Source organism: Brienomyrus brachyistius, chromosome 3 (assembly GCF_023856365.1).
Source record: "Brienomyrus brachyistius isolate T26 chromosome 3, BBRACH_0.4, whole genome shotgun sequence".
Taxonomy (NCBI): Eukaryota; Metazoa; Chordata; class Actinopteri; order Osteoglossiformes; family Mormyridae; genus Brienomyrus; species Brienomyrus brachyistius.
In genome coordinates this window covers 21,411,213-21,433,578 of record NC_064535.1, presented here as the reverse complement: position 1 = coordinate 21,433,578, position 22,366 = coordinate 21,411,213, and the positions used below count along the sequence as shown (strand labels likewise).

At 47.1% G+C, this 22,366-nt stretch overlaps 1 protein-coding gene across 1 annotated transcript in view; it reads right to left on the bottom strand.

The window, feature by feature from the left end:
- Nucleotides 1-365: 365 nt before the first annotated feature.
- The window catches only part of flncb (filamin C, gamma b (actin binding protein 280)), a 48,714-nt gene continuing 26,713 nt past the window's right edge, over nt 366-22,366 (bottom strand). The window contains 34 exon segments of the mRNA XM_049007445.1: nt 366-1,379; nt 2,104-2,310; nt 2,849-3,067; nt 3,283-3,459; nt 3,626-3,758; nt 4,521-4,774; nt 4,857-5,126; nt 5,994-6,236; nt 7,195-7,317; nt 7,513-7,665; nt 8,031-8,208; nt 8,210-8,235; nt 8,561-8,722; nt 9,175-9,348; nt 9,722-9,850; nt 10,103-10,243; nt 10,682-10,781; nt 11,780-11,872; nt 12,603-12,850; nt 12,959-12,982; nt 13,074-13,263; nt 14,716-14,872; nt 15,196-15,319; nt 15,762-15,929; nt 16,415-16,575; nt 16,724-16,886; nt 18,106-18,279; nt 19,495-20,092; nt 20,205-20,467; nt 20,610-20,727; nt 21,052-21,221; nt 21,353-21,443; nt 21,533-21,693; nt 21,838-21,961. Coding sequence (XP_048863402.1) covers nt 1,192-1,379; nt 2,104-2,310; nt 2,849-3,067; nt 3,283-3,459; nt 3,626-3,758; nt 4,521-4,774; nt 4,857-5,126; nt 5,994-6,236; nt 7,195-7,317; nt 7,513-7,665; nt 8,031-8,208; nt 8,210-8,235; nt 8,561-8,722; nt 9,175-9,348; nt 9,722-9,850; nt 10,103-10,243; nt 10,682-10,781; nt 11,780-11,872; nt 12,603-12,850; nt 12,959-12,982; nt 13,074-13,263; nt 14,716-14,872; nt 15,196-15,319; nt 15,762-15,929; nt 16,415-16,575; nt 16,724-16,886; nt 18,106-18,279; nt 19,495-20,092; nt 20,205-20,467; nt 20,610-20,727; nt 21,052-21,221; nt 21,353-21,443; nt 21,533-21,693; nt 21,838-21,961 — 5,904 coding nt within the window. The 3' untranslated portion in view covers nt 366-1,191.

The window sequence follows — 22,366 nt, the reverse complement described above, 5'->3', positions numbered from 1 at the left end:
CATAGAAATGGAACATAGTTCGCATATAAATACATTGACTGCATTTGAATTGAAAATTGTTACCACCCAGTTCCACATAAGTATTGATGAATTTGATTACACGCTTAGTGGAATTTGTAACATCTTAAATTAGTGCACATTTCAGTCCATATAATATAGAAATACATGCATATTAAAATTCAGTTTAGGGAAAATTGTAATGTCAATTCATCACCAGTAAGTGTCAGGAAAGCACAACCAAACAAACAATATAGTCGCAAATATGCACATTAAAATACCACCGAATGCATCTATAAATACCTGTAAATATTTGTCTATAATGAAATTGTCGCCATCGTCGCTGAAATCAAAACACAAACACGCCATTGTGCTTTTTGTGGCAAGTTAGCAGTTAAATCTTTATTAAGTCTGCAGAGTCTTACCAAACAGCAGGTTAATATATCAAACAATTAGAATTTCCTTTCATTTTTAATACATACAAAACACCATAAAACGTCACTCTTTAACACTGTTTAATGGCACCGTCCGCGTGACCAACCATCCCTACGCTTTTTTTTATCGGTACAAAAGGTCAATCAAACCAATCCTTCAACCTGGGCTGGTACACGACAGAAAAACCTACCAGGCTATTCAGTGTGTTTTTTTTTCCATCGTCATGTCAAAAAATAAGACAAATTCTTGTCATATACAAGCCAAAGAAAAACTATAAATAAATCAAAATCCTTGCTGATAGTCAAAAGTGATCTTCTCTTGATTAATATTGGCCTGTGTTTTGTAACGTGGCTCACCGAACGAAAAAGGCACTTTCCGGTTGAGTTTTCCTTTAAGGACTGTATAGAAAAAAGGTTTGGATTAGAACGGACCTCAGGCCTAGGAGATGGGCAGTACAGAAAGGAACAAAAAAAAATAAAATCACTATTTCCCCACTGCGCATTCTATAAAACATACAAAAATATCGTAAAAGGCAAGAACGCTTTGAAGGCTGACGTTACAAAATAAGGAGGAAAAATATCCATGGGGTTGTTGGTATGATGTCATACCGAACAAGCCCTAAAAATTAAGTTAATACTAAGATTTTACTGCGGCTGTTCAGGTTCTTATCCCAGTGAGATAAACATGTTTTTTTTGGTTCAGTTTTATGGAAGTCTGTCCTTTGGGATTTCTGGACATTTCGGGGCTTGGGGGGTGATTTTACGGTACAGTGACGTGGAAGGGGCTGCCCGGAACGTTCTCGTCTCCCCATTTGACTATGAGGATGTAGTCTCCCTTCTCCTTCACCGTGTACGTGACGTTGTACATTCTGTTGCCCATGTGCTTGACGTACACTTCTTCGCACGGGGTCTTCGGCCCGTGCACGCCCACCATCAGCATGTTTGTGCCTGCGGGACAGACCGGGCACCTGTCAGTTAACTGGGCAATACCACTGACCAGTTAGAAAACCGAGTTTGCTTTGTGCTGCCTGTGCTCTACAGGTTTCCACCCCAAAAGACACACAATCTCTAAACTGTCTGCAGTGTGTCTGCAGTATGTCTGCAGTGTGTCTGCAGTGTGTCTGCAGTGTGTCTGCTTTATGTTTCTGTTCCTGTATGTCAGGCCTCTTGTGATTCTATACTGATATATTTGTATATTTGCAATGATTCCCCCCTCACACACACACATACACTAACCCCAGATAATCTTTACCTTGCGGCTCAATGGGAAGGATAAGCTTATCAAAGGAGGTTTTGGACCTGTAATTCTCTCTATGTTTAATATTTCTAAAATCTGCAATTTTGAAATAGTTCTGTCCCTAGTTCACCCCCCCCCCCCGCCCCACACACACAGTTCTCTGTTTCTCCTTCCCTCACCAGCACCTCCTGTGCAATTCCTTTGTGCCTCACCGGGGGGCGGCGCCCCACAGTTTGAATACCTCTGCTGTTCTGCAGTGGGTGGAAGATGGAGGTAGATCATGTTCCTACTTCTGCGTGTAGGTGTAATATCCTCCCAGCAGAGTAAAAACCAGCGTGTGGGAGTCTGCGTGCCCCAAGATATCCTGTCCTCTCTCTTCCTGTCCTGGGTTTATCACGACAGCACTCGTGCGAGCGGCTGCTCGCTCACTCTTACCTGCTTTGGAGCAGTCTACGGTGAAGGTGTTCTTCTGTCCTACGAAGGCCTTGGAGAGCCCAGCGCCCCGGGACACCACCTTGCTGGCGTCTGAGGAGAACTTGGGCATCGAGCCGTAGGCCCCAGCCACGGAGGACGTCTTGGTGACCGTCTCCACGTGCACCGATGAGGTCTCGTGCAAGCTGTGCCCCCCCGACAGTCGCGCCCCTGGCGGTGAAGACAGAGCGATTGTGTAAGAGCGGGAATCAGGACTCTGCAGGCGGCGTTACACAACCCCTCTCTTGGTAGCGTGGGTCGGTGTGCAGTCATCCCAGTGCGGGGGCGTTACGATAATCCAGTGGGTTACTCCCCCATCATGCAGCCCACGATCGAGCCTGCTCTCAGCATTCCATATTAATCCCCCCCCGCCATCCCCCGAAGCAAATCCAGGGCTCTTCACACACTGCAATCTCAAATAACACCCATTTCTGCATAGCAGCACATTTGTATACTGTGCCAGCAGTGCCCATTCAAACCCAAACACTTTGATTCTCGCTACAGAATGCATGTTTATGTACAGAATGTTAATGTGCCGTGCTGTCTAGCTGTATTCAAATGAGTAAACCTTTCACACTAATTTTACTCACAACACTCCTTTGAGTGCTTGGATAAAGACACGGAATATATTAAAGGAAACTGTTTATTTTGCATGCGTGGTAAAGGGGTTGTTGACTGACTATATATAATGAGAATTCGTGCATCCTACCTGTGACTTTAGCTTTGAAGGGACTGCCCACGATGTGCTGTGGTCCTCCATACTTTATAGAGATCAGGTAGTTCCCAGGGGCCATCGGCGTGTATGTGACCTTGTAGCCCTCAGGACACTCGATACAGTCCATCTTCACCTTGGAGGGCCCGTCGATGGTGACGGACAGGGCGCCAGATCCGGCGTTGCAGGTGTTCACGATGAAATCTGAGGACACGCCTGTAGGGGGTGACAGAGAGCACATTCAGAATCATTCAGTTTGAGCTGCAGCGCATTAGCATAAAAGCCTAATTAATATGTATAAGGCTTGTTTATGACCCTTATGAAGAAAATATCCATTTATGCATTATGCAGCAAAATTAAAAAAAAAATACATTATTTTCCAAGTCTGATTAAAATGCATGAGAATTAGCATGAAGTTCATGGAACTGCACCTGTGGTGCCTCCCTCCAATCCAGGCCCAAAGGCCAACACCATCCCAGGGTCCCCAGCCTGGCCTGGCTCCCCAACACGGATCTTGAAAGGGCTGCCTGGTATGTGGCTGCTGTTAAACTTGACGTCAATGGAGTGGATTCCGTTCTCCCGCGGGATGAAGCGGATTGCGTACTTGTCTGCAGGGGGAGACGCCACAGGATGTCACATGACACGGCAGCACCATTCTATTCATGAATTCCTCTCTCAAAACGTTACAGGATTCTTCTGAACAAAAAGCCTTGAGTGGGAATCACTTAGATAAACGGTAACTCTCAGCGGAACCGTGGAGAAGAAATGCCGTACCGCTGTCCAGCTCAGTCACGTAGCACTCCTCGACAGCCCCCGAGGGCATATGCACCTTGGCGTCGATGACGCCCCTTGCCCCGTTCAGCTGCACAGCGAACGAGGCCTCCTGGTTCACCTTGAGACTCATCTCCTGAAAAGCGCAAAGGAAAGATGTCCGGCTTGGAATCATGGAGCGAGAAAGCACTGGAGAAGCGGCGTTAAGACTCAAGGCGGCAGCCGATAAACAAGAACAAATCTAAAGGGATTCAAGACTTGAGAAATTGAGCTGGTGCAGCCGGGGGAGTTGATGAGGACGACCCATGAGTCCTCAGGTGCAAAAGACAGATCCCTGCAGCCCACAGGGAAGCGGCGGAGCTGCACGTCCACAGCTGAGCCACAGAGTAAGAAGGAAACCGCAGATGTCATACAGGAAGGTGCTAATCACTGCCCAAGCCTCTAGCTCTAGCAGGGGACATCTTTGGGTTTCGAAGGTGTCTACTGGACAATGGACAAGAGGGGGGGAGCCAGTCTTTGCAAAAGGATAGAGTGACGGTTTGGGGTGTCTTGTACATGTTCCCGCTGAAAATGAAAGCTTTACTGTGACTCTGCCCCATCAAAAATGCCATAATCAAAGTCAGCTTTCTCGTAAATGTGCAAGTGCACAATGAAATAAGGTAGTAGGCTCTACCCATGAAAGCATTACACACAGTACAGTAATAAATCATTGAAAGAGACTAATGAAAATTATAGCTCATGAACCATATACTGTTTTTTTTTTTTTTACCCCAAAAGGTGTTCTTTGTTCAAAAAAAGAAGCATGCCCAAAAGTAAACCAAGAGCGCCACCTACTGGGGTCAGAAAATACAGCAAATGGTTCATGAGGTGTCATTTTATCCATCAGTAATATGCGTACCTGCAGGCTGGTGACGGTGAGCCTCCGCGCATCGTCTGACACGCTGGCAATGGGCACGATAAAGGGGCTGTCAGGTATGTGCTCATCATTGAATTTGATGGACACCTCATAGTCGCCCGACTCCTGGACGATGTAGGAGACCCCACAGGAGCCGTCCTTCCTGTCCTCGAAGGAGATCTCCGCTTTGCTCGGGCCCTCCACAGCGATGGACAGCCCCCCTGCGCCAGCCTCCCGTGTCCAGATGCTGAATTCGGCTGGGGGAGGTCACCTTGTTCATTAATGCCTTGTATCATACCTCCCATCTGTAAAACCCGATTAGTAATCGCTCCCACTCACCAGGAACACCAGCCACGCCCCGATCCAGCCCTGTGCCTCCTGCTCGGACCTTGTGGGCCCCACCCTCCCCAAGGGGCCCCACAGTGAACTGGAAGGGACTCCCAGGCACATGCTGGCCCCTGTATTTCACGTTGACCGTGTGGGGGCCCATCTCCTGGGGCACAAAGCGCACGCTGTAGGTGCTGTCCTCGCCTTCTATGATCTCTGCATCCTCCGTCTTGCCCCCAGGGCTGGTCACCTGGGCCGTCATCTCTTGGGGTCCTGCTTCACCTAATAGGGGGAACCAAGACAGTGCATGTTTCAGGACTGGCTCACCATGGGACCTGCACCAAAATGCATATAACGCCACGCTGGAAATCCATCCAGCTATCTGTCTGCTGACTGATCCAGCACATGGTTAAAAGGGCCTGAATACTTTCCCAGAATGCACAGCACATAAGATAGGGGTACATCCTGGAAATCATGCTAGCATAATAGCATTAACCCCACATATAAAACTAGGCCATTAAGCAAAAACCAGATTTGAAAAACTCGGTACCCAGCCCCTTTGAGGGCTCACAGTAGCCTGCAGTCAAACATCACACAATTAAGCTTATTAAAAGCATGCATCAACCACAGAATTAAATTCGAAACAGTTATTCGATTTTTTTCTACACTTTTATAGCACAAATCTACTGTTACACAAAACACACACTGCAAGATATGTCAATACGTAATGTCTTGTACTGCCATTTTGTTATGCAAGCCACATTTGGGCCAGATGATATAGCCTCGATGAGGTCATATTTTCCACTTCGGCTGCCCTTTCGGTCATAAATTACTGCTCCCGTTATTCTCTATCGAGACACACAGTTCTTATCCTGCCTCCGTAGCTCTTAAGGAGTGGAAGAGCCAAATTTAAACCCTTCCCCTTGTGCCACATACACGTGGGCAAACAGCACTTAAAAAACAATGAAGCAATTCACACTTAAAACTCAAAACAGCAAACAGGAAGGAGTTCAACAATAAGAGGGGGATTTGCATTTAAGCTTTGTTTATGATGTACATGGGGAAGCTTGCAGAGGGAGAGTTAACAAGCCACAAAGAGGGGGTTTTCCTTATTCACACTCCCAGCCACCAGGTGGCGCTTTCACACACCCTCTTGCCGGGGAGGCATCCCACTGAAGGTACCCAAGCTCTCTCGGCCCAGGAACTCCCCGAAGACGTCGCGGAAGGGGTCCCCGCCGACCTGCGTGCTCTCTTCTACGCGCACTTCTCGCTTGGTCTCACCGCCGCGCGTCTTGCTGATCTCGGTGCGCTCGGTGCGCGTGTACGTGTGGCTGCTGCGCGTGAAGGTGCGTGTCAGGCGCTCCTGAGCCGACACCATCTGAAACCAGTTCCCTGGGGGGGTGGGGAGTGGGAGGAGGAGGAAGCATTTGAAGAGGAGGAGGTGGAGAAGGAAAGAGACAACAGAGGAGTGGAAGCTATGAAGAGCAGCTTTGAGGTCAAGCAGATGCTGGAGCCTTGAATGCAACCATCTGAAGCCCATGCGAGAAAAAAGAATCAAATGTGCATATATCCTTATTATGCCTCAAGCTCAATGTTTCGTGATTCATAATAAGAAATGCACTCAATTCACTGCAGTGCGCAAGCATGCTAGTCAGCGGGGAAATTCTACAAATAATACAGAAATTGGATCTTCCACTCCTAATGATCTGTAATGCAAAGTCCAATTTGTTGTTTTGTTTCAACCAAAGTGAGGAGCACAGGATGCGTCGGGATGATTAGCCTGAAGAGGCACTTCATGCTAGGTTGGGTCTTTAAGTCAAAAGGGGAATTGGGATGGTGACTGAATTAAGCCCTGACTTGTAACAGCTCCCTCTACGGGGGATTCCCCCAAACGGGCTGTGCCCAATCAGCTGAGCCACCAGACTGGTTTTGCCCAATCAACTGAGCCACCAAACGAGCTGTGACCAATCAGCTGAGCGAAGGGAGGATGTGGTGCGTTCGTACTCTGGCGTGAGAGACTTGATGCCACGGGACTACGGTGGGGGGGATTTCCCCCGGATTGGGGAATGGGTGGAGAGTCATGCCCCGATTAGCCGCTATCCGTTTTGCTGTCGAAGCTTTTCTGCTTCCTTCACTGTGTCTGCTTCCATTGTTACTCTAGAGCAACGTCAAACAACTGAAACAAACAAGTGTGAGCCATGGCTTTGAATCCCGAAGCGAAAAAAGAGAGAGAGAGAGACCAGAAAAGAAAGCTAATAGGCTAATGAGGGAAGCCAATATAGAAGAGCATGGGGACTGTCCTGCCTCACACAGATCACACTGTCTTTTTACTGCACTCTGAACTCCTCACCTGGGATTTTGAGGTTGAGGTCACAGGTGCTGCCCACTGTGGCGATTGAAGGGGCCTGTCTCTTCCTGGTAATGCTCTCCTTCATCCTTCCCTCTCCCGTGACCTTCACCGTGAACGGGCTTCCTGTGAACGGTACAGATGCTCCCGATCATGCTATCGTACCACCCCCGCACGGACATCACCGTCAATCGTGCTCCAGGAGAGAGAAATAATTACATCATTTGTTGAGATCGGACACAACTTTGATATGCAGAGATGTTGTTACCGACCCGTATCAGCAGGTGGCAGCATTTCGAGAGTGCAGGAAAAGTGATTCACCTGGGACGTGCTGGTCAGCGAACTTAATGTTGATGATGTAGTTGCCAGGCTCTGTGGGGCAGTAGGTCACCTTGCATGTCCCGTCCTCCACATCCTCACAGTTTATGTCCACCTTGCTCGGACCCTCGATTGACAATCCCAGTCCTCCATATCCTAGTGTTGACACAACGGGGTGGAGAGGAGTTAGCAGTGGAGCGGGGCCTGTTGTCAGTGACATGTGACATAATCTAGTATCAGTCTGTCTTCCTAGTTAGCTAGTGGTGTTTGTAGGCATCAGTCATGCTCTTGACTTCGGTCCCTGACTGTTGGCCAGCTTGGAAATGTCTTACTTTCTTTGGATGCACTTCCAGTATGGTGGAACTCCTACTGAGTACATTATTCCCCTGACACCGTACTATTTATTTACACGCTGGCCGCTGTTAATTAGATCCATTGCATAACCTGACAATTTGCAGTGATTTTGGCACACTCAAAGCAAAGCCGATTAAAGTTTTGTCTCCTCCTTGCTAAACTCTTACCTGCGTTCCTTGTGTCTACAATGAACTCGGCCACTTCGAAGGTGTGGCCTTCCGCCAGACCCTTGCCGAACACCTTCACCTTACTGGCGTCCCCGATCTCAGACTGGCCCACCATGATCTTAAACGGGCTGTTGGTCACATGCTTTCCACTCTTCTTCACGCTCACTACATGTTCGCCCCACTTCCTTAGGAGTAAAGGAGATACCTGTGGAGACACGGGGAAGATTTACAAAATAACCCATTCTCTACACTGGACATTACGCCGAAATGTATCATAAGACCAAGAGCTGCCCTGAGAAGCAAAAAGATATTGAAAAAAACAGTCACTGAAGGTCACTGATACTTTTAAAGTTCACACCCAACGTATAAAGTGCTTGCTGGTTCAGGGTCTGATTGCTTCTATAACCTTGATGTTCAGCCCAACGTCTCAGACTAATCAAAACGCCTACAAGATCTAAACAGGTATCACTTTGGGCTAGAATAAAGATGAGCAGCATTGGCCAAGGCCTAGCACATGCCGAGCAGCTCACCAATGTGGCGATTGGGGAGTCTCTTAAGAAGACATGGCTCGTCGTTGCCCGAAGGAGCTCGGATGCTCGCTGTAAGCGAGCTGAGATCTGTTTCCGTGATCTTCAGGGAGACGTCAGTTGCCGTGCCGACATTGAGCTGCGAAGTTCTCATAGAGTCATCGCCTGCAGAATGAGAACAAGAAACCATTCAGCACTAAAAAAACACCAGATATCATCAAGAAAAGGTCGAGAACACGAGGCACTCAATGAGAGTCAGTTCCTGCGGCTGGCTGTTGGAATGAAACACAAGGGTCCAAAAGTGAGTCCAAGCTTCAAACTAGGGGCACCCTATATGATCTACGTCCCCATTTCGTCCCACGTAATCTTCTCAGTCAATAAGAATCACTGACAGGCTGTTTGCATAAACAGTGGAAACACTAAGATGTGGAACGGAGAGACCTTATGGTGGAAGGGTTAGCGTGAGTGTGAGGGGGCAGATGGAGGAAACAGGTGGTTCCTGCCAATCTGAGCCTCACAGAAGCCTAAACACAACCAGACACACATTCCCCTGGTGTCCTAGAGCTGCTCAAGGGTGACAAAAACAAATGTCAGAATCGGGGGAAACAAAATGATACCTGTAATCTTAGCCATGAAGGGGCTGCCTGGGATGTGCTTGTCATCGAACTTGACGATGATGTTGTAGTCGCCAGGCGCAGTGGGCATGTAAGACACGGTGCAGGTGCCATCTTTGTTGTCCTTGCATGTGATCTCTGCCTTGGATGGACCCTCCACAGCCAGTGACAGACCGCCTGAGCGAAAGCGGTGGCTCATTTTACATTTCTTACAACCTTTTCTTTTGCAATATATAGTATGGCAATAGTTCTAATCATTTCTTGCACTGTTGCCCACCCATCCATCCATCCATCCACTTAAACAGTACAGGATTATAGAGGAATCTGGAGTCAGTTCACATTACCTGGATGTATTAGGACTACAGGAGTAAACAGAGAACCCAGAGGAAATCTACACAATAGGAAAATAGGAAAACTGCACTTCTCTCGAACCCCAGTCAAAATCAAATATAAAATGACGTCTCCTTAAAATCGTTTCTTTATTAGCCCCGGTCGTCGACCTCTAACTAGAGTCGACAATGCTCTACACAACTGTTTCACGTTCCAGCACCTTCTCCAGCATCCTTGGTGACGATGGTGAACGTCGCGGGCTTGTTCACCACGCCGTGGCTCAGGCCAGGCCCATAGGCCGTCACATGGCCACTGTTGATGGCATCCACATAGAACTGCAAAGGGCTTCCTGTGAAAAGAGGGATCCAACACAAATCAGCTTTTCGGCGATTGCTTATGAACCGGCACTTTCTGTCCTGCCATCCCTCCAAATCTCAACTGTGTTTTTCATTATAGACTTTATTTTCTTTTTGCACAGATAATTACGTTTGGTTTCCACATGTTACTGCGAGGCAATATCTTTGGCTCTCTGGTAAAATAAACCATATGCATTAAAAAACACTGACACTATTCAGCGATACTACTTGGGGTACTACTCTACCTGGTATGTGGTTGCCGTCATACTTGATGTCCATCTCATGTAGGCCCTTCTCTGTTGGGGCGTACCTCACCGTTACTGTGCCATCCTTGTTGTCGGTGATATGGGGACGAGCCGTCTTGCCAGATGGCATGCGAACTTCACCTACGAGGCACAATGATACCTTGTCACAACCAAACAAAACCTAACACCTACACACCGCAATCTGGCACGAACATGTGCGAGTGTTTGTGTAAAAGAGACTGGTCTGGCAAAGAAACCTTCGAACCCAGAAATTGCTAACAATAGTAATGTGAAACACATTGCTGCTATGCACACAATTCAACACTATAAATAAAGTCTAAAGAGAACGGCACCCAAGAGGGCTTCCATGAAATCAGTAAATTAAACGAGAATCCAGCTGGATTACAGGGGAAAGGAACCTCGCCTACTTTACTGGGAGTTGACATATCTGTCGTAAATACTGACTGCTGCCAATAGTCAGCAGAGCCAAGTCATATAAAACCGAGGGCTTATTGGGGCGTCAAAGGCCGGTCTGCTTAAATGTCTCCCTGTCGCCTGGGGGACATCTAAGGATCTCACCTGTGATCTCGCCCTTCTGTACCGTGAAGGGTATGACTAGATTGAAAGGTCGGAGCAAGGGCTCTGCGCTCTCAGCGGGGACAGTCGGTTCCTCCGTGGCCTGGAAAACGTGCAGAAAGAAGAGCGACTTAGCGGCCAACTGCGTGACTGACCAGAGAACGAAGGGAAAATTCGGAGGGGAGGGGATGTCGAGGCCTGAGAGAGATACCAGCTACAGGCGACAAAGACAGCCAAGATTTCAGGCCTTGTAGGCCGATCTGACAAGAGACAGAGCAACTGAAAGGAAAACAAATGGCCGACAAAACACCAAACCATGCACAGAAATATGATACATCAATCCAAGAGAACAACACAGTAAAAACACGCACAAACACATACAAACAATAAAGGGGAAGACAGAATCAGTTCTGTCAAAGAACTAAAACTTTTCATAGACCCTTCCAAACTCAATAATATAATAATATAATATGACATAACAACATCACCGGTGTAATGATCATTTAACAGAAAACCCATCGCTTAAATGTCAACGTTACGGGTTGCCTCGGTGGATGGGTTAAAACAGGACAGAGGGCAGAGCGAGGACAGTGGTGAGACAATGCAGGAGTAACAAGGCAGTAAACTAATTAGATGACTGAGAACTGATGGATGAACCAGTGATGTAGAGAGGGATGATGGGAAGGATTAAGTAAAGTTAGCAAGTGTCCATTTTCTGTCACTTAGACATACCCTCTTAACATGACTCTAGTACTTCCATAGTATTAGCAAAAAGCTATCAATGCTGAGCTACTAAGCATATGAAGATTGTGATACATGCTATAATAGTTCATCATGGTTTATAGTCAAATGGCAATTGTATTTATTTATGCAGCGAATCAAAGACATATACGAGCCTGAAAGCTACTTTATGGTTCAGTTTTGGCTCAGCTTTGCCCAAGGGTATGTCTGAGCTATTCGACAGAAGGGTTCTGTTGAGTAGAGTCCAGAGGGGAGGATGATGGTGTGCAGGGTATTAGTGAATGAGGGGACTGGTGATGAAGGGACAATGGCCCCTGGGGATACTGTGTCTTCACGGACTGGGGGTGTGTGTGTTTATACCCAGTGTGGGGGGTAGCCCTGGTAGGGTGCGTAGGGCTGATGTAACTGTAGCTTGTCACATGGTTCCTCGATTATAGGGATGGTGTCACATGCCTAGTGGGAAGGTAAGTCAGAGACAACATATCCACGTTAATGCACGCATCCATTACCATCTCCACACTGTTAATGACATCTTACGTAAGATCAGAGCAGCGAGATCCTTCTCAAAGGCTGCAGCCACACGGGTAGCACGTTAAAGTTATCTTTACGTTATCTTTACGTTAAAGATACGCCTTTCCAAAACAACAAACAGATCTGAAGATGTTCAGATCTACTTTTAAGCGCAACCTCTTTAGTCTTCTCCTGACAGTCAGACGTCCACAAGACACACGCCGTCAAGAAAAACCTGTTACATCCGCGTGCAACTTCATTCCTGACATTTCACAGTCACAAGAGAACGAGGACATGGCCCATCTGCCTTGCTTTTCTTCCCCCGAAAGGGAACGGTCTGTCTTTACCGGCTCAGTATGCAAATACCTGCCACATCCCAGAGCACACAGGCTCTACGATGTGCATCATTTCATTCTTTATATCTTATTCTTTTAGATACATACAGAGGAAAAACCTACCACATGCTTTCTCGCAGCTACATATTCATATTTGTGTTAAATAAAATTATAGTGACGTTCAAACAATTCTGTGGGCGTTTGGTTTGACGTTATCGAGTTGTTTCAACGTTACATCTAGTTACTTTGTACGTCTTGGACAATTTCAAACGTGCAGAGCATGCCAGAAGAGTAATATGAGTAATATTGTCACGTAACCCTGACAGGAAGGTACGTACCACCACATGGAAGGGGCTGTTGGGAATCTGCTCCCCTCCGAAGCGAATGGTGATGACGTATTTGCCCGGCTCTGGGGCCGTGTAGTAGATGTCGAAGGTGCCGTCGGAGTTCTCCACCACGTCCACATCCAGTTCCGCACCATCGGGCGTGGACACCTTGCAGGTGACCTTTCCCTTTCCTGCAGCTTTCGCATCCACTGTAATGACAGTCTCCTCCCCGATCTGAATGGTGGATCCAAGACCTGTACCTGTGAAGGATCGGTATCACCCACAGGGAACCGATTCGACCCAGTGATTCACCCGCTCACTCACAACTGATCCTCATGTGCAGATCTCATGTTGATTCAACTGCTTACCCAATCCATGTCCACCAATGGATACTGCAAATTAAAAGAAGACAACATGATGCTTTAGTAATGGTTTTCACGGCTGCTGTAGAATAGCCTGGACTACGTTACGGCCAGGACTGACCTGTGACCAGGCATTTGCTGGCATCCCCTGAAGGCAGGGCGTGGATGCGGTAGGGCGAGTACGGAATCTCATCTCCACCGTACTTGATGGTGATGGTGTAGCGTCCCGTCATGTCCGGCACATAGGACACTGTGTACGTTCCATCTCTGTTATCCCGGATGGTGGCTTTCTTCGGCTTCCCCTCGGGATCCTGGGAGGCAGACGCGCCCGTTATTATTCGTGCATAACGTGTGATTCGGTTTGTCTTTGTGATAGCGTGTGTCGCTGTGCACAGCGGTCGTTCTGCTTTAGCCTCAGGAAACATCGTGATCGTCGTGTACCACCATCATCCGCTAGGTCCTTTACTCTAGATATGCTGAACACATTGTCGATGTTTACATGTATGAACCAGGAGCACCAGGTGGCCATGCGGTTAGCGGAGAGGATGGTGAAGGATCAAGCTCACCAAAACAACAATGGAAAATGAATGACATTGTTCTGGAATCTATTTCAGCTGAAGAACAGTATTTGTACCAGAGACTGTTTTTGGAGGACACACAAGAGAGTTGATTGAACTAAATATGTGTGCCATTCACGACTTAAAAACAGCCAGAAAGCATTATTTTCTTTGAAGTTAGTCAAGGACTTCAAACCACATCAAAACACAAGTTAAATCTGATGTGTGTCAGTCCATCAATTAAGGGTCTAGATATCAGAATTTTAAAAAGGGTGAGTTTTCTCTTAGTTGAGTTCCAGTTATTGCGAAAGCTGCTCTTGGGGGACTATTTTGCAATTTTCTTCCCAAATCCTTGCTATTCCTGCCATATCTTTAGAATGGAGGGAACAAAAAGGCTTTTAATATGTACAGTCTGAGACACTCGGGGGTGAGATATTTGATGGGAGTCATTTCCTTTATGAAGATTTCTGTGTCTTGACTGAACAATGAAGGGATCAGTGATGGTTAACCCAAACTTCATAAAAAAAAAAATTAATTATGAAGGTTCCATGGGGTGAGCTAATTTGTATATCTTCTTGCACTATTGACACGGAATATTCAGCCCATATTTTATGTGTCTGAAGTCTTAAACAGCCCCACGGATCACATATATTAAAGGTACTTCCGTTTGGTACACTTAAAAAAATCTATGCATTGCACGCAATTCATTTGCATTCCGAGGGAGGAAAAAAAATCACAGGTCATGTGGGTTAAATGAAATTCTACTTGGTAAAACACAAGTATGGCTGGGAACGGAGGGCGTGTCGGGGTCAGGGCTTGGAAGACGGTGGACAGGGTGGAAGGTGGAAGCAGAGGCCACAAGCTGCATGGCCTTACAGAGCCTTTCCTAGGAAAGGGTGTGGGGTTGGATCCCTTTACAATACGTCTCTCCCACACCCTCCTGCCCCAGTCCTCCACAAAAACCGAGGCCTCCTGTTCCCACCCCTCAAGATCCTGGAGCGACAGGCAGAAACTCTTTCTGAACAACTGGAGGTATGAAGTGTAGTTCAGTGTTCCTGTAGGTAATCAGTTATTTTGTGTGTCTTTTAAGCACATATATGTAAATACAATATGAGGCCCAAGCATTAATTACTTTGTCATTAAAATTGAACCCTTTCACACTGGATGAAAGCGGTCTCCCGGCGACCAATCGATAATGAAACCCACCAGAATCTGCACGGTGAGCAGTCCTTCTCCGGCGTCCCGTGCGTCGATGGTGAACTCAACGGGTAGGCTGGCGGGCACGCCGGAGGCGTTGAGCCCGGGCCCACTGGCACGCACCTTGCTGGCATCGTGAGCGGGCAGTACTTTAATCTTAAACGGACTGAGATGGGGGAGAAATGAAGGGCAATGGGGAACAGTCAGGAACACATAAGACCAACTTCAGAAAAACAACCAAACATGCCGTGTTTCAGCATAAACTGGGGCAGACAATAAACTGGCATTCGATGGCAGCTCGACCTCCTCAGCAGCCCGCACTGTATGACTCATACGCATGTAGCGCAGAATCCTGTTGAGATCAATTATTACCCTTCGATGCAGTTGCCCTCTAAAAGGAAAGGAAGCGGACTTGTTCCCGTCATAATCCTGAATTTTTAAGAAAAAGCCCCTTCGACACAGCAAAGGACGATTCGAGAAGGTCCTCACCTACGAGGAACCTCCTGGTCGGCATATTTAACCGACACAGTGTAAGGCCCGTCCTTGGCAGGCGTGTAGTTGACTGTGTGCGTGCCATCGCCGTTGTCTTTGATGCTAACGGGTTCAGCGGCCCCTGGTGACAAGGAAAAAAAGTAAAAAAAATAATTGTTCTCTCACATGAATAATTCAACTGTTCTTTGAAAGATAAGAGAAATATACTGTCCTTCAGTTCGTAACTCCTCAGGGGTCAAGAAAATGGGGCCTCGTTTATGAAACAGTAACTTTAATTCTGCGCTGTGTTTCTCCTTAAAAGTAGGAGTATGAGTTTTGTGTATTAGAAAATATATATATATATGTGTGTGTTTGGTACTGAGTGCCTGTAATACGACGTGAGAGAGAGTTTTGCGTGTATGAATTTACATTTGTGTGTCATTGGTATTTGTGAATCATATGTGCGCTTGAGTATTTGTCTTGTTGGTGCGTGTATCTACATACACAATGTGTAAGTGGATGTGTGTCTGCATGTGTGTGTGCGTGTCTTCGGTGGGTCTGTGTGTAGTGACACGGCTTATTACCAGTTGGCCCATAAAGCAGCACTTCGAGGGGGGCCAGGCCGGCTTTGCTGGTGTCCACGGTGAACGTCTGGGGCACGTGCGCCCTCACGCCGTTCCCCAGCCCAGACCCGGTGCATTTCACCTTGCTGGGGTCCACCAGCTCCCGGACTGGAACACGGAAGGGACTTCCTGTATATCGGAGACACAGACACACCTCATCTACCGTCTCTGTCACTGCTGACGCTTCTGTACTATTTTAAATCACTTTAAACATATGTATGAATTTAGCAGTATAACCATTATGACCCGTTTGTCACATTACATAAGGAACCTCCAGGAAATTGTTTCAGACATTAATCTGTCACACATTCCAGAAAACTGTCTCAGACTAATTGTACATTATTTTGACTTCTGCTAAATGGAATCAAATTAAAACTGCTTGTATGATGTCATTAAAAATGTCATAGGAACGGATGTTGGATAGTAATAGGCCTAAATTAGGTACGACAGGATGAATAGAGAAATCCTGGAAATTTTTAAGTCTGACCCAACCCAACCTAATCTAATCGAATTTAACCTAACCTAAACTAACCACAGAGAAATGTGGAAATGTGATGTCATATCCTGTCATTTCAAATGTGATGTCATATCCTGTCATTTCAAACACAAGGTACCAGGTATGGGATGCCCTCCAAAAGTGATATTGACGTCATAGTCCCCGGGGGTAAACGGGATGTACTCCACGCTGCAGCTGCCATCTTTGTTGTCCTTACAGGACATCTTGGCCTCGGAGGGTCCCTCAATGGCCAAACCCAACCCTCCAGTCCCTGCACCTCTGCAGGGATAAATTTGGGAGCTTGTCACTACAGAAAGGCACAAATCTGTGGCACAAATTCCATCTCAGTTCTCAGTCTCTTCTCCATAGTAACAAAATAAAAATTCCAGACAGCATTCCCCTCTTAATGAGAATGTCCTGCCAATACCTTGTTTCCACAGTAAATCGGTTGGGCTTGTTAACCAGTCCCTCTTCCAGTCCAGGACCATATGCCCGCACGCGTGTTGGGTCACAGCCCTCAGTGACCATCACCCTGAAGGGACTCTTGGGAACCGCAACGTCATCATACAGGATCTCAATCAGGTGCATGCCTGCAGAAGCGATTAGATCATCAACAGTTTTCAATATGTTATCTGGTGTAAAAGCTTGTTATAGACCATAGCTGAGCCCCTCAGGAATATGCCAGTCTGAGGGTTTTTGCTTTACTAAAGAATAGAAAGTTAAGGAGAGTGCGACAGCGACAGGTCCAATGGCTCCAGCGATTCACAGACTCCGTCTGGATCAATACAGCTTTTCACAGAGCAGTGCTGGTGCTCATTACATTGCAGGAACACCGGCTCTAGGCTCAGCAGACATGGTAACAGCACCAGTGTCACCTGTGTGACTCCCCCCGGTCCAATCTCACCACTTCACCGCCTCCGACAGAGATGGATGCTGATGAACCCCCCCCCCCCAGGCTCAGGCATTACTCTCAGTATTTCTGCCAGTGTCTCCAGCCAGCATTGAGTGCAGGGGGCCATGCTTGCCCACCACTTATTTATAGTCTCCCCAAAGCTCCTTACTCAACCCCCCCCCCCCCCCCATGTCGTTAACTAGTCCTATTTTTACGCCCCCCGGCTCCCCCTGAAACCCTAAACTTGCCAAGCTGCTTTTCACTGCTTGTCTCTTTATGGATGAACTGGTGTTTGGAAAAACAACGCAATGGATTTTTTTACAATAAAAACTGTAAAGCTCCAGAGTAATTTTCGCCCAGGCAAACGGCAGGAGCACAAGTGCTGTGGGGAGCCACAGACACGTTTGTTTTTCAATTAACAGATTTACCGGGAAACAGTAATAATTCAGCAATTACCATATGTTTTCCAAGTTCTCCCAAAATGCAGACTTTACCGGAACATACGCTGTCAGAAAAAAAGAGTATTGATTTGTACCTCTGCTTGTCACTGGGGCTGTACCCTCAGAGTCTGCCACTTGTACCCTATAGCTGTAGGTACTTGTACCTTTTAAGGCACAGAAATAGACTATGAGGAACATTTTTGTACCATTGGGTGTACATTAATGTTGTTTGTACCTTGGGGGAGTCCCTTAATTTAGACTAAAAGGGACATTTACCGACAGCTATAGGTTACAGTTGGCAGAGCCTTGAGGGTACAGTCCCAGTGAGAAGCAAAGGTACAAATTGGTATTCTGTTTTTCTAACAGTGTATTTATGAAAATCATGTGGAAAAAAAAACGTTTAATTAGATTGACTCCATATTTGTTTTTTAGCAATAGTTACAAATGAATTAATGTCTCTCTTCTCTGGTGTCCTACCGTCTTCATATGCTGTGTACTCCAGCCTGTAAGTCCCATCTCCCTTGTCCGTAATGTAAATGTCGGTGTTGTTTCCTGACGGGTTAACGATCCGGGCTTTCACATGCCCGCCCCCAACCTTGCTGTGGGCGCGAGCGTCGACGATGAAGTGCGTGGTGACCTCCCGGAGCACCCCTGCGAACAGAGCGTCGGGTGATGAATTACGGTCCTCCCCAGGGCAGAGGATCTTCCACAGGACAATGACAAATTGGCAAGAGAAAGGTTCATGGGAAGTCGTCATTTAACGGGACCCCCAGAGGTAGTGAACCATCCATCAGGTCGCTGACAGTAAGAGGCAAGTGGACATCAGACAAACAGGGTCACACTGGGTCAGCTTTACTGGTAAAGACCTCATCCTTTACTCGGTAGCAAGTGCAGAATTTCAGTCTCAGTGAGCCTCGATTTACTGGCGCGAGTATCCCCAAGGCAAAAAGCTGCCTTCAGTTTAGTAAGTCTCACCATGGAAATTCGTCTCTCGGCAATGAATTAAACGGAAGCAGAGCTACGGATGTAAGACCTTGTATTATCGTGCTGTGTCGAGAGGAACACTATTTCCCAAGTCAGCCAGACGTGCAAAAAGTCAAACGACAATGGCGCGAATGTGGCGATTCGCACGTTTCGGAGTCTGTGCCGACCGCACACACAGGACCTTTGATAGCTAACTCCGTTCACGTTCAGCCCCGTCTACATTCTCCTTTTACAAGGTCTTTTTGATCTAAGAGTCGAAGTAGCAATTTTCTAAGAACAAAGTAAAAAAAAAAATCATAATTATTTGGGAGCATTACAGGATCTTGCAGCGCACTGTGACCCAGATACCCATGATTGAACAGCCTTGGCCTTGTCATATTCATTTTTTTTAAATATGAACTGTTAGCTTACATATAATATACAGACCAATCTTTTGCTAAACCATTGACGTCACCATCCAATTATAAAGGTCTGTTCTGACAGAAAGAAAGACTAATGCGGATTGAACAAATGCCCATCCACTAGCAATCCATCAGCCAAAGGCAGGTCAGAGACATGATTCTGCGGGGGGATCCTTCGGTGGAAAACGTGAAAACATGTAACAGCTGCTGACTGTAATCTGATTGGCTCAACATGTGAGAGGACTGTAATCAGATTGGCTCCCGTTCCCAGCAAACAGAGCACAGTGTGTCCATTTGAGGCCAAGCCGCAGCAGATTATTGCTTGTTTTTTTTTGCATGTTGGGCAGAAAGGACGCTTGGCAAAAACGGTTTCAGGTGACGGGATTACTGCTGACCTAATTTCTGCCCTCTAGATGGGCACATGAAAAACATTCAAGATACGAACAAACTTCTGTGGAGAGTCCAGAAGAAGTTCTCCTACCTCTGGCTTCAATGCCTGGTCCATACACCTTCACTCCACTGGTGTCGATGGCAGGGTCCACCTGGAGTCGGGCAGGGAATTTGGGCACGGCGTGTCCTCCATATTTGATTGTGAGGGTGTACATCCCATGGAAGGAAGGGATATAGGTGATGGAGTACGTGCCATCACTGTTGTTCTGAATGTGTACCTCGGCCTTGGACCCCGAGTCTGATATTATCTCAATGGTGAGCTCAGCTTCTCCAGCCTTGGAGCAGTCCACAGTGAAGGAGCCCGCCTCGTTGACCTTGCCCCGCTCCAGGCCCGGCCCGCTGGCCGTCACCTTGCTGGGGTCGAAGACCGGCTGGACCAGCGCTTTGAATGGAGAGCCAGGAATGTGGGCCTCGGCAAAAAGGATGTTGATGGAGTATTCGCCGGGCTCAGTAGGCAGGTAGGACACGGAGCAGGACCCATCGCCATTGTCCTGACACTCGATCTTTGCCTCGCAAGGCCCTTCCACTGTTAGGCCCAGCCCACCCGTGCCTGCCCCCTTTGTGTCAATAGCAAATGGGGCCGGTTTACCCACAATGCCTCCTTTCAATCCTGGGCCATATGCACGTACCTATAAGACAGGAAATGTTATCTGTGCGGTTGACTTATTAATAACTCTCACTATAACAATTAGATGTTATAGATTCTAACAACTAAAATGAAAAACAAGAGGTTTTGTTTACCTTTGATGGGTCAGGGGGCATGACCCCTTCCACAGCAAAGGGACTGCCGGGCAATGGGTTTCCATCGTAGCTGATGTCAACCTTGTAGGGGCCCTCCTCAGGAGGGATGTACTTCACAGAGTGAATGTCATTGGCCGTGCCTGATTCCACCTTGCACGGGATTGGCCGTCGTGAGGGGGATGTGATCTTCACATCAACTTTTCCCTGCCCTCCAGCGCCCCTTGTGTTGACTGCAAACTCCTGGTCCTTGCCAACATCCACTTCTGAAGACACAAAGAGGCAGTTTATAGGTAATTCTCCCCCTAGTGCGCCTCATCCTGCTTTTACATGTTATGGCAATAATGCTGCTTATTATAAAGCTTCACTAGCGGTTGGCCACTGTTCAGTTGCGCTTGCAATGCTTACTGTTGCTGAGGCCTTGAACTTTGACCTTGTTGAGATCCAAAGGAGGGGCGACAGTGATGCTGAACGGGCTCTTGGGAATGGGATCACCTCCGTGGGAGACAGCGATGGTCATATTTCCCTGAGGAGGGGAACACAGTTACTCATTCAGGATCAGCAAGACAAAAGGGGCTTTTCCACAGCACGAAGTACAGTACTTATGATACTTCAAGTACCAAATGTACAGTGGTACACTGGAAAAGTGCCCAAAGAGTATTAAGTAATAGCCATATTAATTCAGTATTAAAACTCTAAATGTTATTTTTCACACTGCACAAACTAGACAATCTGAACCTAGAGAAGCTATTGGTTACTCACTAGCACGATACGATACCATGTACGATAATACATACGATACCATGATACCAGAACGATACCATGGATGGGCCAAGTGCGTCGGCCTTACCTGCTGCACAGCTGTGTACCTCACAGTGTAGGAGTAGTCATGGTTGTCAATGATCTCAAAGTCCCGCACGGCCTCTCCCTTGGCGGCGCCGGTAAAATGGACGTCGAGCTTGGCTTTGCCAGCGCCTTTTGTGTACACCGTGAAATGCGTCGGCTTGCCCACCTCCACACCTGTAACGTGCAGAAGTCGTCAGGAATTCGTTTACCGTGCTCATGTTCATCGGCCACCATCGCCGATGAACGACCCTGGGCTTCTTCTTCAGGTTCGACGGCAGGGGACCCCTGATCCCGCGAAGACGTACCTGTCTTGTTCAGTCCAGGACCTTCTGCCCTCACCTTAGCAGCATCGTGGGAGGGATCCACTTTGATGCGGAATGGGCTGATGGGAATTTCCTGCACCCAAGTGAGAAGAACATATCTCGGTTTACGGTGCTTGTCATGTGACTGTAACAGACGGCCGAAGAAGCTCCACCCAGACCCACCTGGTCAGCAAACAGGACCATTATGGTGTAACGACCTGGGCCAGGGGGGGTGTATTTGACAGTGAAAGTGTCATTGTCATTCTTGATGATGTCAAAGTCGATGTCAGCCTCAGCTGACCCAACAACACCAGGAGCACACTTGATCCCAATGCTGACGTCGCCTGCCACAGTGAGACAATGGAATGACAGCATTATAGTTAGTGTTAGCATCACATGATCGTCATACTGTATTCATAAGGCCAAATGAGTTTCTTAATATACACATTAGTCCAGAGTATCCTACTTACAGTGTAGATTATTCTTACCCTGTCCTGCTTCACTGCAGTCCACGGTGAAATAGGTAGGCTCGTTGGCTTTTAGCCCCGCCTTCTCCACCCCTGGTCCATATACTTTCACATTCTCTGGGTGACTACCTTCTCCAATGGTCACCTAAACATAATTATCACCATCCACCATGAGGGCAGAGTCAGATTTCATGAAGCAGTGAACATGAACTCCAGGCTCAGTCAGGATGGACCCCAGAATCACCACCTATCCTGGCTCCAAAGTGTCAATCTCCCGGACATTACTCCTGCTAAAACACACCGCTAAGGACATTTTTTATATTCTCCTCTGACCAATTTTTCTCTAATCTCTATCACTAACATTCCTTCTAATATTAATGATAACAACCTCGGTAACACCTTACTCGACAAGGCAAAAATAATATAGTATTATGCTATTACTTAGGTATTAATTAACCAGGTCTTAGTTACATACTGATCTCATGTTAATGAATCCTGATGCATCTTTCATCCCAAGTAGTTACTACATTTGTTAGTATATCTGGTAATA